The 15,172-nt window shown below is 43.8% G+C and overlaps 2 protein-coding genes across 3 annotated transcripts; both read right to left on the bottom strand.

Moving 5' to 3' along the window:
• Positions 1–767: 767 nt before the first annotated feature.
• Positions 768–5,411, bottom strand: LOC147199042 (elongation factor 1-alpha 1). Its single transcript, XM_086121551.1, has 8 exons — positions 5,286–5,411; positions 4,096–4,286; positions 3,741–3,920; positions 3,369–3,665; positions 3,133–3,283; positions 2,279–2,535; positions 1,821–2,055; positions 768–1,564 (listed from the first exon to the last, which is right to left on the bottom strand). The coding sequence occupies exons 2-8, from the start codon at positions 4,237–4,239 to the stop codon at positions 1,440–1,442; spliced, it is 1,389 nt and encodes a 462-aa protein (XP_085977677.1). The 5' UTR covers positions 4,240–4,286; positions 5,286–5,411; the 3' UTR covers positions 768–1,439.
• Positions 5,412–7,139: 1,728 nt separating this feature from the next.
• slc17a5 (solute carrier family 17 member 5) lies at positions 7,140–13,889 on the bottom strand. 2 transcript variants are annotated; one of them, XM_086122466.1, is made up of 11 exons: positions 13,720–13,870; positions 12,959–13,062; positions 11,729–11,925; positions 10,368–10,601; positions 10,159–10,246; positions 9,991–10,077; positions 9,764–9,882; positions 9,397–9,558; positions 8,910–9,190; positions 8,739–8,829; positions 7,140–8,209 (listed from the first exon to the last, which is right to left on the bottom strand). In XM_086122466.1, the coding sequence occupies exons 2-11, from the start codon at positions 12,990–12,992 to the stop codon at positions 8,069–8,071; spliced, it is 1,434 nt and encodes a 477-aa protein (XP_085978592.1). In that variant the 5' UTR covers positions 12,993–13,062; positions 13,720–13,870; the 3' UTR covers positions 7,140–8,068. The 2 variants fall into 2 exon arrangements, with proteins under 2 accessions (XP_085978592.1, XP_085978590.1); XM_086122464.1 differs by lacking the exon at positions 12,959–13,062 and having other exon boundaries at positions 13,720–13,889.
• Positions 13,890–15,172: the final 1,283 nt, after the last annotated feature.

Genomic DNA, 15,172 nt, shown 5'->3' with positions numbered 1-15,172 from the left:
TGACTTGGTCTTGACTCTATATTGTATTATCCTTGACATGATAAGTCCTTCAAAGGAAACTCGTGGAAATGTTTTCTTTGCAAAAATGTTCATATTGCACTTGTGGAATAAGAGTTAGGCAGATTCATCTGTCAATTTAGCCTTATACTGCCCTCTTCTGTTGGCTGATATTCATGTCAAACTGACCCAGATCTGCCTCGGATGTTAAACGTCACGGCTCACTTGTTTTCTAGGTTTGGTCTCGTGACGATCACAGTGCCTTGACTCCTCAGAATCTTGGGTCTCCACTTGGCCTTGATTCCTCACGATCTTGGTCTCCGCTTGGCATCAAATATTTGGTCTTGATTTGGTCTGAACTCCTGAGACTTGATTTTGACTCCTCAAAGTCTTGGACTTGAATCGGCCTTGATTCCTGACGGTCTTAGTCTAGACTTGGGCTGATGTCAACTCAAATTAAGAGCAGGCGTTTCAAAGTCTTGCTCTTTACTTAGCCTTGACTAAGTTCTGGTCTTGACTTTGCATTAGACTCCTTTAAGTCTTGGTCTTTGCTCGGCCTTTGGGTCTTGACATGGTGTTCCTGGGTTGATTATGCTAATTTGACATTCTATTTTAAAGACCCCTCCAAGCTTTTTAGTGTGGAAAACTGACACGCTTGGCCCCAATCTAGTTTTAGATTACCGGTAGTCTTGGTCCTATTTTTTTATTTTTTTTTTGGAAGGAATCCTTCTGAGTTGCACAGAAAACATACAAAATAACAGAGGACACGCTGAGTGGAATCTTGTTTAATGTCGCAAAGCGTCTTGTGCCATCTTATAGTAAAGGTGCAATAGCTTAGTCAGTTTTGAAATATATCTCCAGTGCATGTGCAAAGTGCCAATGAAAGTGCTTCAAGAATTCAGGAGGCTTACTTTGGAGCCCCCTTTTGGAAAGGACACACAATGCCATTTGTTTTAAAATGCCACTTAAAGCTGAACCACAACGAAACGTTACGTTCTACCGACTTACTACTCAGAAGACCAAACGGTAGTTTTGAACTGCGTGTCTTGGGCTCATACGTAGCGCAGTGCAATGATGTAAAACAAGACAACGAAGAAAGGACACCATTCACCATGTAAACAGGACCTGTACTCGAAAGCTATACATAGGCGATAGATCGGAATACCCCTAATTGAACGCTATCACAGAAATGGCATTGCCGTGAATGAAATGAACAATGCACACTTAAAACGTTTGCGTTATTATCTTGTATATCATGGTAATCCAACTACGATAGGAGTCATCGGATCTACGTGATTTTCTTTCCTTCGGATGGTTTTTCGATGCATTGTGATGATTAACCAGTCATTGGTTATTAAGTTAAAGCAGCCAATCGTGGGATGGAGCTGGATGATTGATTTCCTGCCCTGGGAGACCCTGGGGTCGGCAGCGTAGCACAACATTCATTTGTTCCTCTGAGCCTTCTGGGCAGACTTGGTGACTTTACCGGTGGTGGAGGCTTTCTTCTCCACACCCTTGATGACGCCCACGGCCACCGTCTGGCGCATGTCGCGCACTGCGAAACGACCTGCAAGTCAGGTTAGTAAAGGGGTCATTTGATGAGGTCGAAATATTAAGCAATCTGTGGACAACAGAGCTTTTTCTTTTTTTTTTTTTAGTTCCCACGGAATCACAAGTCTTGTCATTGTGGCCAAGGCAATTTGAAGAAATGTTACTGTTCTTGGAAGACTGTCATCTTGAAAACTCGATGTCAGATTTTTCTGCAGATTTTTCCAATCCCATGTTTTGTGAATTGCGACTTTAGCCGTTCGCCTGAGACTTACCCAGTGGGGGATACTCAGAGAAGCTCTCAACACACATGGGCTTGCCCGGAGTCATGTCAACGATGGCCGCGTCTCCGGATTTGAGGGATTTGGGGTTGTCCTCCAGCTTCTTGCCGGAGCGGCGGTCAATCTTTTCCTTGAGCTCGGCGAACTTGCAAGCGATGTGAGCCGTGTGACAGTCCAGAACTGGGGCATAGCCGGCACTGATCTGGCCTGGGTGGTTAAGGATGATGACCTGCAGACACGATTGACGGCAAAGCATGTGGTCAAACTGAATTTTTGGCACCCAAAATGTTCACGAATTGAAATGATCTCATAAAGTAATGGAGATAGATTTAATCCGTTCCAGAACCAAGTTATGTTTACCATTTTATTATAGCTTTAGTTAAAAATACATCAGGTTTTTTTCTGAAATGTAATAAGGGTCATCTGGAAATAACAATAGTATTAAGAGCCACCTGAGCAGTGAAGCTCGCAGCCTCCTGCGGCGGATCCATTTTGCTGTCGCCAGCCACGTTGCCACGCCGGATGTCCTTCACGGACACGTTTTTGACATTGAAGCCAACGTTGTCACCGGGCAAGGCCTCAGAGAGCGCCTCGTGGTGCATCTCCACCGACTTCACTTCGGTGGTTATGTTGACTGGGGCAAACGTAACCACCATGCCGGGCTTTAGGATGCCTGTTTCAACACGGCCGACAGGAACGGTGCCAATACCTAAGCGGAGAGAAAATTGCGTCAAATATGAGATATGTCTGCAACTGATCGCGAAAGTGCTCATCGAGCTGCACTTTTTGGTCTCCCAGTCCAGAGGCTGTGGGTTTGATCCCCTTGTGACTATGTCGAAGTGGCCCCGCGCAGTCCGTGAATGAGGAGTCGCTGTGAAGCGGTTTGAAAAGCACAACAAGGTCGCTGCTCCTCCGCATTGAGAGGGGCTAGATGAGGTGGCTCGGGCATCTCTTTAGGATGCCTCCTGGATTCCTCCCTGGTGATGTGTTTCAGATGCTCCAGGGAAAATCCACTCCATTTTGGAGAGACTGTTTCTCCGCTGGCCTGGGAATGCCTCTGGATCTTCCTGGAAGAACTGGACGAAGTGACTGGGGAAAGAGACCTCTTGCCTGTTTTAGCTGCTGACCTGACCTGACCCCAGGTATGCGGAACAAAATGTATGAATGCATGGCCAACTTCTGATCTCTTCCGGCATAATTAATGCGTTTGGGAATCACTGGTCTATGCTGTTCGGACACAACATATTGGAAGTCGAGGAATTTTAAAGCGGGTGTCTGTTGAGTTTTTAAACGGTACTTGACATGCCTCCAATCTTGTAAACATCTTGAAGGGGCAGACGGAGAGGTTTGTCTGTGGGCCGCGTGGGTGGCTGAATGGCATCCAGGGCTTCAAGCAACGTGGTCCCCGACGCATTGCCATCCTTCCTGTTGATCTTCCACCCTTTAAACCATTGCATCTACAACACCGAAAACTCCGTCAACATCAACGGACGTACGGTACGTTAACGCAGTAGGACACGGAGCAGAATGTTTTTAACATACATTGGGGCTGCCGTCAAGCATGTTGTCGCCATTCCAGCCAGAGATGGGCACGAAAGGCACGGTGTCCGGATTGTAGCCTATCTTCTTGATGTAGGTGCTGACTTCCTTGACAATTTCCTCGTAGCGCTTCTGGCTGTAGTTGGGCTCGGTGGAGTCCATCTTGTTGATTCCCACGATGAGCTGCTTCACGCCCAGCGTGTAGGCTAGCAGGGCATGTTCCCGGGTCTGCCCATTCTTGGAGATGCCAGCCTCAAATTCCCCCACGCCGGCAGCTACGATCAGTACGGCGCAGTCGGCCTAAAAGACGAGAGACGGTTTGGAATATCGACGCAACGCCGGTCAACTCGGTGACTTGGTCCACACGTTGCCTACCTGCGAGGTTCCAGTGATCATGTTCTTGATGAAATCCCTGTGGCCTGGAGCGTCGATGATGGTCACGTAGTACTTGGTTGTCTCGAACTTCCACAGCGAGATGTCAATGGTGATGCCACGCTCTCTTTCGGCCTTCAACTTGTCCAGTACCCAGGCATACTTGAACGACCCCTTCCCCATCTGGAAGACATCAAGGAAACTCTTTGCTTGCTATTCATGTGACCCATCGGGTCGGTTTGATGTATTCAAGTAGGTGCCGCTATTCAGGATCTTGTAAAACTGTTAGCGAATGCTAATCTGTGTTAACAGATGAGCTTCAAAGGGTTTTGCAGGGCATCATCTCGCACGTTCTTACCTCGGCAGCCTCCTTCTCAAACTTCTCGATGGTCCGTTTGTCAATGCCGCCACACTTGTAGATGAGGTGGCCCGTGGTGGTGGACTTGCCCGAGTCCACGTGACCGATCACTACGATGTTGATATGGACCTTCTCCTTGCCCATGATGAGTGACGATGCAGGCTCAAGTCAAGAAAGACTCAGTTGGGCTTCTGCAAATGTGGCACGTAGACTCAGTGAGTTCACTATACTTTTTTTTTTGGGATGGATTACTAACGATACATGGCTAAACTTTGATCTGTTGCTAAACCTAACCCTTAATGAATAAATACTATAAAATATATTGCCTATAATATTGTTCTGAAACCTGATGTGCTAGAGAAAAAAAATATGACAGATTCGGAATTGGTGCAAAAAAATGATCTAGAAAGTTTACTACCATCGATATATATTTTTTTTAAATCATGAAAAATGTGTTGAATAGTGTAATTGGTGGGGGTGAAATGCAACCAACAGATATTGTACTTCCCCTGCAAGGCGACCAATCTCAATTAATACGTTTGCTGGCACCATCTAGTGGTGGGGGGTCTGAACAACACCCTAATCTCAAATGTTTGCTTTTTCCGCAAGAATGACTATGCTACTACGTCTCCTATTTAAAAAAAAAAAACTTGGAAATCAAGACACTTGTATCTTAAAGCTTCACTGTGTATAGTCTTCCCTTCTGCATTCCATCCAGCCGTCCCTACCAGTGATTTTTCAATGCTATTGTCCCTGTGCTGACGCACGCTGGCAACAATGTTTACCCCCCCCCCCCCCTTCAAAAAATCAATTTTGTCAGCCATCTCTCTCGGAATAGCACTGCAGTAGACATTCTTTATTATTTTTTAATAAACCAAGCATTCGACATTCAGAGCAAGGTTGTACACATCCTCATCCTTCTTGTCCAGTAGCGTCACTGCTGCAGTTGCCGCAGTGCACCCACCCTCCACCCCCAAAAAACTGCGCCAACTTAATGTCAGATGGCTCGGGGTATGTTAACGCTGGATGGGCAATACAAGAGCCTCCGCCATGTTCGTTCAACACCTCAACTGTCCATCCCCCCAACCCACAATAAAAAAAAAATCCTCTTTACACTGTCGTAGCATCATATTCCCTGGATATAAAATGATGGTGGGAGTAGCCTATTTATGACGTAGAGTGTTGCTTACCTTAGCAGCTGCTGGTTTTGTTTCTACTGCTGTTGTCAAGTGCGGGTCGTCTGAGGCAGGAAGCGCGCGCGCGCACACTTGAGGACAGACGACGCTGATCCACTTGCAGGCGCGCGCACTACACGCAGAAGCGAGTGGGGTGGGTGATTGTGTAATCGCGCGCACACGCACTAAGTTATCCAGAATCGGCTGTTTTTGCCAATTACCGTCTATATATGATTTGATATTTTACTGTTATACAATGTGTTGTATGTATTGCCAGACTTTTTTTTAAATTTAGTTACGTTTTGAGAACAGCAGAGGGCGCACTCGACTCATCTATCCAATGTCCATACCAGCTGGCGGTCAATTCATTAGGTACACTTTTCCGAAAGAAATTGCTTGCAAATACGAAAGATGAACTGAAAGGCTGTGGAATTAACTGTATTGGTTGAATGTAGAATGCGACAAAAAAATCACAGGATGTCAGGAATGAGCTGAATATAGCTACAATGGTTTGAATCAGTTAGTGTGAGGTATTTAAAATACAGTTGGTAATTTTGCTGTGAAAAATAAAGCAGTATTTTGATTAGAAAAGGTGGGAATTTAGTGAATAGGGGGAAAAACCGTTCCAAACTTAGAAATGTTATTACTCGCCAAGTTTTAGAAACATATGAATATGATGCGTTCCAGTATGAAAACTACGAATGAAACAAAATGTTAAATTTGTATATCTTGTCAAATATGAGTCTTCTAACTTTGTAGAAGCAGTTTTGCCTATTATTTTTCCCATGAGAGGATGTAACTAGTTTTGCAGTTCCTCTTATTGAGATTTAGGAATCATTATTTATCACTTTTTGTCTGGCCTCGACATGCACCAAGATTGCATTTCCACAAGTGTTTTTATCCTGATAAAAATAGATTTTAGGGGTCCAAAACCTCACTCCCTGAAAAGTTCAAAAACATTTTGTTTGACTGATAAACATGAAATAGGGTGGGCGTAGCCATCATGACAGGATGACATACAAAGTCTGAAGGACCCATGCCTAAAATCAAACAGGAAATCAGCCATTTTGTGGCAAATTCCAAGGCTTGTACTTTGACAAATTCATTGGCCCAAATGAGACCCAATCGGAAGCGGTTAATACAAAATGGATTGATGGCGCAAAAATTATGTAGCAAAAAAATGTAGTTTGAGATGATATTATTGAGAGACCAAACTTCTAACTTAATGATTTACTCAATGGATTGTGTTGAAATGCCATTAAGCCACATCCCTGCCCCTCTCAAAACGCATTATTGTTACATCATATTTTTCTCTCTCATAAAGTAATAAAAGAAATGCTAAAATGGTTACAAGCATTTGACACATGAGTTGACATGAAAGACAAAATCACGGACTGGTTTTATGGCAATGACTCGCTGTTGACTCATCTACTTTCCATCCATCCATCCATTTTCCGAACCGCTTGATCCTCACTAGGGTCGCGGGGGGTGCTGGAGCCTATCCCAGCCGTCTCCGGGCAGTAGGCGGGGGTCACCCTGAATCAGTTGCCAGCCAATCGCAGGGCACACAGAGACGAACAACCATCCACACCCACACTCACACCTAGGGACAATTTAGAGCATCCAATCAGCCCGCCATGCATGTTTTTGGAATGTGGGGGGGAAACCGGAGCACCCGGAGAAAACCCACGCAGGCCCGGGGAGAACATGCAAACTCCACACAGGGAGGCCGGAGCTGGAATCGAACCCGGTACCTCTGCACTGTGAAGCCGACGTGCTAACCACTGGACTACCGGGCCGCCCTCATCTACTTTCCTCTCCATAATATAATATTCAAAGCCACAGAATTAAGACAACATGAGAGCATCATTCTGCTGTGATTGATTAAATAATTATCACACATGATTTTATCTTTATATGCAAGTGTACATAAACAGGGTTTTCCAAAGACTGGTTTTAACAGGTTTCATTCAACAAAGGGTGAAGAATGATAAACGTTTGCACAACACTGCTTTACAGTGATTCCATTTTGTATACATTCATTCTCACTTCAAGAAATACGGTGCATGATTTGTATTTTTATTTATTTATTTTTTTTGTGCGACCATGTTCAAAAGCTTAAGGCACAAGTACAAAACCGGTCAAGAGGTGACATCTGGCAAATGTGCAAAGTGGACCGTCTTGTCATTTCTAATACTAAAGTATTTAAAAGCTAACTTCTGTCTTTTGTGTACTTTTAAAAAAAATGCCCGCTTTAAATTATTAAACAAAACGGAGTGATTCCTTTTAATTCCATGATGCCACACCTGAGAATTGTAAAACACTAAAAAGTTGCATCTTAGTATCCACTCTTTAAAATAAAAATCAAGAGGCCCCTTTTGATCCGGAAAAAATACATTTTGACACAGCCCAAAAAAATAATCAGAAAAAAAATAATCATAAACTGAGGTGTCTGTATGAAAGGCACAAAGTGATAAAGCCCGTCAGCTGTTGTGAAAGGGGCCAAGCGAAACAAGCTGCCAATTGGCGATCCCATAAGTGAAGCCCTTCAAAAGCAGGTTTTCACCCACATAATTGTGTGAAAGGTAGCGAGAACAATATAAGGGCTAAAAACAAAATATAAAATATCCCAGCTCTTTCGGTAGTTAAGTGAAATCCCATTATATTGCGGTTGTTCAACTCCACGACATCAAAAAGTGGGTTTGGAACTTATCCCCTGCAATAAGTGGGGGTTGACTGTTAAGACGGTAAATTCTCGACTGAATTCTGCTTTCTTCTTACGTAAGCGTGCTTTGGTCTTAGTCTTGGGCGGTGTAGGAGTCGGCGTGGATGGCCCAGGGCTGCACGTTGCCTCGACCGAAGATGCTGTAAAAGGTGGCGCCAAAGATGTTGATGGCCGCCGCGATGTAGAAGACCGTCTGCCATTCTTCGATGGTGTTCTAACACAGATAACAAGGGACTCTCTTTACACTCTTATTTTCATCGTCAAAACTCAAAATGTTTCAGGTCTGACGTGTTGCTTTGGCATTCAAAACATTCAGATACTTTATGCGCACCCAATGTCTTATTTTAATGGTTAAAACCATTTTTAAAAAATGTTTAATGTACATCCAATATCCTCCTTAGATATTTGAAACTAAATGGGGTTAACGGGTGTCTGATGCCTTATTTTGTACCCTTCTAACAGTCAAAAGTTAAGACAAAAAAAGAAAAAAACTCACACGCATCTGACTTTTTTTTTTTAATCAAAATTGAGTCAAAAAAATCTAACCAAACTTAATCAGTTGTTTTGACATTCAGTTTGACTTCTCAACTGTATTGGACAGTTGAAATTCAATTCTATATTAATACGTACAATACAAATTCAACATCTAAAAAAAATTCTGTTTAAAAAACCTCTTATTTTGAAAATGGTTGTAAATTTTGTAAACTCACCCAAAAATAATAATAGTTTTTAAAAAGTCTTACGTTTACAGTGAGGCTTCTTGCAATGACTGGTCCCACCATCCCAGGAATGGTAGCGAAGCAGTTGGTGATGCCCAGCAGGATCCCCGCGTACCTGCCGGGATGACGCCACCGACAAGTGAATGGTACGTTCTGGTCCACTTGCATCGGGGGCCACCGATAACCAATACTTACGAAGGGGCGATGTCCAAATGGTTGATGTTGAAGCCGGACGACGACAGTCCACCCAGCGAAGAGGAGACGGTGAGGAAAGTCAACGCCAAAGTGTAGTTGCATCCTGTGTAACCGGCCGCCACCAAGAAGATGGCCGGTCCGATCATGCCCACGACGGAGAAAAACTTCCGGACCGTGACGGTTGGGTAGTGCCACCTTTCCCGCAGGTAGTCGGCCAGCTGACCGCTCAGCAAGGTGAACATGGCGCAACCCAGGTAAGGCAGAGCCGACAACAAGCCGTTCTGATTTGGAGAGAATAGTAATGAAATGTGATTGACAAACTAATTCCAGATCCAGACAGCACCCGTCAAGCCCCTTAATTTGGCATCCAACTCAATGTTGCCAATTGACTTCCGATCCGAGGAGGGAATCGGTCACGTTTCTGTTTTCTGACAATTTCGATTTGAAGTGTTCTTGGGCTGCGTCAGAGTTTGGGAGGCGTCCTCACCTGCTGTATGCTGAAGCCCAGGACGTCATTCATGTAGGTAGGCAGGAGGGTGAGGAGGGTGTAGAAAGTCCAGTTGTACGAGAAGTGAGCCACCACAATGGCCAGCAGCGGGCGCGACGTCACGATGGCTCGCCAAGGGATGTGTTGGACCAGTGGCGACAGCTGGTACCAATCACCCAAAAAATGCCAAACAGTCGGTAGGTACATCATGAATTAACACTTCAGTCAAAATTAGCTGTTTTAATGTTTTGTAAAAATCGAAACTTTTTTTTTTTTTTTTTTTGCCCCAAAGCGGCATTTTCGAGACGCGTGGTAACGCCAGCATCTAATTTGACTTTGTTGTATGCATCCCAGGACGACGCCTCACCTCCTTCTTCAGTGAGCCCGTGATGTAGACTCGCTCCTGCTCCGAGATCCACGGGTGACTGTTTGGACTGTCAAATGCCAGGAATGCCCACAGCATGAACCACAACAGGCCCACTGCGCCTTCACATACAAATTGTACCCCCCCCCCCCCCCCCAAAAAAAGTCCAAGTCATCCCGTGCACTTCATGTGTCAAACCAGAGTAAACATGACTGAATCGGCGCTGTTACCAAAGATGTAGAAGACATAGGTCCAGTCCAGGTAGAAGCAGATTTCACCTGAGAGCGGAAGCGACACCACCGTCCCGATATGGGCTCCTACCATACACACGCAAACATGCATGTAAAACTTTAACAAGGAAATCTTGACATGCCGCTGGATGAGCTTGTTGGTCTCACCGATCTGGGAGATGGTAAGAAGACGACTCCTCTCCAGGGGCGGAGCCCATGCTGCCCACATGCTGTACATGGCTGGGAAGGTAACACCCTTAAAAAAATAAAATAAGTAAAGGTACGTACACCCGCAACAAGCTTTTGAGAACATTTTTGTCGTTTGTGACATGTGCGTGTGCTTTTTCTGAAAGGATCCCAGGCTGCTGACGACATACCTCCCCGACGCCTTCCAGGACCCTGACGGCTATGAGGTAGCTGGCGCCCAGGTCGGCAGCCAAGGGGGTGAGCAGCGTAAACACCACCGTCCCCAGGGTGCCCAAACCCAGCAGCCACTTGGGTCCCAAGCGGCCTGCCAGGTAACCCCCGGGGATCTGGGTCAGGATGTAGCCATAGAAGAACGAGCCCAGGATCCAGCCTTGCATCTCAGAGTCCCAGTTGTACAAGCTGGCCTGTCACAAAAGCCTTTTTTTAACGCCGCAAATAAAATGTTGATAGGGGGAAAAAAAAAGTGATTGTCTTAAGACAGGAGTCATATTTTTCCTAAAACAAAAATTGGAATGCCACAAGAACAAATGACATTTTCCTGATTTAAAAAAAAAAAGAAAGAAAACAGACCCATTTTTAAGGGGAGAAGATTAAATTGTGAAAATATAATTTTTCAATAATGTACAGTATATATTTTGGGGAGATTGTCACATTTTTAAAATAAATTACAGTGGTCAAATTAAAGTAGTCTTTTTATTCTTTGAAAAAGGAAATCCTGGAAGAACAACATCACTTTTTTTCCCCAATGATACATTATTTTTAATGAGAATAATGTTGTATTTTGATGGGGAGGGAAATGTCATTGTCAAAATAGTAAACTAAGTGTGGTGTTTAGATCGCGGGGTTGGCGGAGTTCTGAGAAAAACAAAATATTTTTTCAATATATATTTTTTTTTGACAGGAAAAAGGGGGTCATTTTTTTCAGTGAGAAATCCAAGAACAATGTACAACGTATGTGTCAATATTTTTGCTTGAAATCATTTTACCCGAGCGTGAATGTGCCATCGACAGTGGCCAATATTTTGTGTTCAAGCCATGTGAATGAGCCCAGTTGATTGGAACAGGTGCGCGTGTCAGGAGACCTAGTTTGGCAGGAAACTTTGTCAAGCATACCTGCAGGCTAGTTTTGTTTGATTCCAGTTTTTTTTTCCTAATAATAAAAACAGCAAATGGAGCCATGGGAAGAAGTGCCACTTGAGACCGAAGACATCTAAAAAGTAAGACAAATTCTTTTTTGTCAATGCAGTGTCTTGTTGGCCTTTGTGTTGGAAAAGCAAAAACTGTAACAAACGAAGTGCCTATTTCCCCCCTGCCCCCCTTTTGAAAAGTGCTGATTTTATAAGAACACAATGTTGGTTTTTGAATAAGCGCTAGAACGTTCTATTTTTATTTTTCAGTATTTTGGGATGTGCAAAAAGTAACTTCTAGAAACAGGATATGTATATTTTTTTAAATAGTCATACTTTTTTGTCGAATAAGGTTCTATTTTTGATTGAAAAAAAAATCTTAAATGGAAAAACCAGCAAATTACAGTGTGGTTGTGTTTGGGCCGCGCCGGGCTGGGATGGGCAGGACACACGGAGCCGCTGTGGTTGTGTTGCTCTTGTTTGGTGGTGTTGAGCATGTCCACCATGGCCACACTCAGATTGACGCGCAGTGCGTAGACCACGAAGAAACCGAAGCAGGACAGCAGGGCCAGGCCGTAGCGTGCCGAGCAACATGCTGGAGCTGGCGGACAAAAAAAAAAAAAGGCTTGCGGGATAGTCAAAACAAATATTCTTGGACGATGACCACGCTTGGGACATAAATAATCTTTCCCCATTGAAATGAGCGAAAATGGCAATCCGTTCCAGCCTCCCATAAAGACAATTTCATTTTTTTGTGGCATGACGTTTTAAAAATTAAAAACACTAATACTGTACTTTATAAAAACATACAGTAATAACATCATCAAAGAATGAAGATGTTTTGCCTTTTTTTTTTTTGCTTTGGTTCAATGGGCTTTGTGCTGCTCCTTCTGGTGTTGGCCACCTGGAAGCGGTGTTACACATCCTCGGTGAACTGCTGTAAAATTTGTCATTCTTTGCGGAGGACAGTGTTTGCATTAAACTAACAGATCATGTCAAAATTATGTGGGTGTTTTAACGACAGGTGTAATGCTCTAGTTTATGCTTACTTCAAACAATACATTTCAATTGGGAGTGGCAATAAATGGCTTGAAGCTTCTTTCCTAAATATTTGCACAGTCATTCCATCTGCAAAACTGGTGCTTGTTTTTCATGCTCATCTCCCAGGATTGCACTCCCAAGTCAAAAAAAAAAAGCCTGAATGGAAGCTCATCTTGAAAAAATTGTTGGTTGAGTCAATCTTATCTCACACCACCAGTGGATTGAGAAATAAAACACAATTGTGCAAAAAATACAATTAAAAAAGGGTCGTTTTTGGGTTTCCGCTTAAGTCCCGGTTACCCCTGATGTATCAGTCATAAGAGTCCCTGACCAGTCCAAAAAACCCCTTTGTTTGTTTTATTTATTTTTTTAGGGCCAAATGCTGAAGCACAAAATGAGGCCTGTGATATTATAATCAGTAAAAGGGGACATGTTGATTGTTTTTTAAAAGGAAAAAAATTGGAATTTAAAAAACAAAATCTAATTTTCGAGAAACAAGTTGTTTGTTTGTTTTTACTAAAATCGCACACACAAAAACATGAATAGTAGGCTTTCGTTCTACCAAGTATTTTTGTTTAGTAGAATGTAATCACTTTTTTTTTCTTCAAGATCTCTTAAGTACGCCATTCAGCAGCTCGTCAGTTTCTGCGGGTACACCGTAGCGAATTACTCCTCTTCTCTCGCTTTCCGCCGTACACTACGGTGAGAGATTTGTGTTAAAATTATCAACAGTTACATCGGCGATGGCTCGTTAGCGTTCAATGGAGACAGCAATACTGCCTCCTCGCGGACGGAGAAGGCATGGCCTTTCAACACGCTACTGAGACCTGTGTGTGTATCTTGAGACGGCCTGAGGTTTTGAGTTAAAATTAAATACGCGTGTGCGTAGATCCAACTACGTACATTTGACAACTCGCACACAAAATAGAATACTCACAAATGATCAGTCATGACAAATGCACACAAAACAACAACAAAGGCGCATATTCGTGGATCAGAAAGCACCTGAAAATCACAACTATGTGGATCTGTGAAAATCAAATACGTTTGTGCATTTGTGCATACATGTCAACATCGAGGATGTCCGTGGGTGAACATGAACACGAATCTCTCCATAGTTCACCATATGTTTACGTTAAAAATGTGCCGCGTCAACAAGCAGAAAAAAAGCTTCCCGCTCTAGATCAAGTCACAAAGTGTAACAACATTAGGACACAAAAAAAATTCAAGGAAAAGTGTAATAGATGCGTAGTAACATTTTTTACGGGCAAACGTCAGTCGGTGGCAACCAACCGGCGACATGCTCACAGCTTGGGCGACTCGTCACCGGCCCGCCCGCACACGGTTCTCTTACTCGGCTGGATCTTGTCCTTTCGTCCGCGGTGAAGAAGAGGTTCCTGCTGCTGCTCCTCGCTATCCGTGTCCGAACAGCGCGATTCCATTTCGACTACTTTGCAGCAGACATGACGAGCGACGAACGCTACCGCCTTCAGCAGGAAATCGATGCGGAAAACAGGGACGAAGGCTCCTCCCACTCACGTGATGTCTCGCGTGACGTTCAAGTTCGGGAGGACAGGAATTTGAGGAAGGCGTGGCTTCATCCTTTTAAAATGTTCATCATTAACGATGTCAGTCACATGTAAAGACTTCTTCTCCTTTCGGCTTGTCCCTTTTCAGGGGTTGCCTCAGCGAGTCATTAATTTCCATCTTTCCCTGTTCTCTGCATCCTCTACTCTGACTCCAACTACCTGCATGTCTTCCCTCACGGTATCCATGAATCTCCTCTTTGGCCTTCCTCTCTGTCTCCTTCCTGGTAGCTCCATCTCTAACATTCTCCTGCCAATGTATCCACTGTCCCTCCTATGTACATGTGCAAACCATCTCAGTCTGGCCTCACTAACTTTTTCTCCAAACTTTCCTCTCTGAGCTGTCCCTCTGATGACCTCATTTCTGATCCTGTCCATCCTTGTCACTCCCAAGGAGAATCTCAGCATCTTTAACTCAGCCACCTCTAACTCTGCCTCCTGTCTTTTGCCTATTGCTAGTGTCTCTAGACCATACATCATGGCTGGTCTCACAACTGTTCTGTAAACTTTTCCCTTGACCTTAGCTGACACTCTTCTATCACAAATCACTCCTGACACTTTTCTCCAGCTGTTCCATCCTGCCTGCACTCTATTCTTCACTTCTCTTCCACAGTCTGCTCTGCACTGTTGATCCTAGGTACTTAAATTCCTGTACCTTCGCCACCTCTGCTCCCTGTAACCTCACCGTTCCACTGGTCTCCCTTTCATTTATGCACATGTAGTCACATGTAAAGACTACAGAAGCGTAATAAAATCCAACTAATTATTTCATGATTTACTGATTGTTCCAAGTTTCAAATCCAAATTTGTAAAATAACCCTCCATTATTTTCAACATTTTTGATTGAAGTAGATAATTATATCAGACAATAAGTGAACTCCGTTTATTTACAAACCACAGCTACAGTCTCGCCGTAGATGATGCCAGAACACAACATAGTGTTAAGTTAAAACAAAACCGCACACACTTGCCTTGAGCGTGTTAGCTTTGTCGTCTTTTTTGGTTCCACCCACGCAAACAAGTGGAGCACTCGGAAATAAAAGCACTTCCAGTTGGCAACGTGACACCGAGGCTCAATAGCAAAACACATGACCGTTTGTTATACTCTACACTCGTATAAGTCTTACTATGGCATCCGGTTGATCTTTTTGGGGGGTTGTTTTTTCTGTGCGGGTCCGGCGCTCATTTGAGAGTTTGACTGCTAAAAAAAGAATAATTACA

The sequence above is a fragment of the Hippocampus guttulatus genome, chromosome 10 (assembly GCF_054856545.1).
Source record: "Hippocampus guttulatus isolate MCC_2025c chromosome 10, RoL_Hgut_1.0, whole genome shotgun sequence".
NCBI lineage: Eukaryota > Metazoa > Chordata > Actinopteri > Syngnathiformes > Syngnathidae > Hippocampus > Hippocampus guttulatus.
The sequence above is the reverse complement of the archived record's forward strand: the minus strand, read 5'-3'. Positions and strand labels throughout refer to the sequence as shown.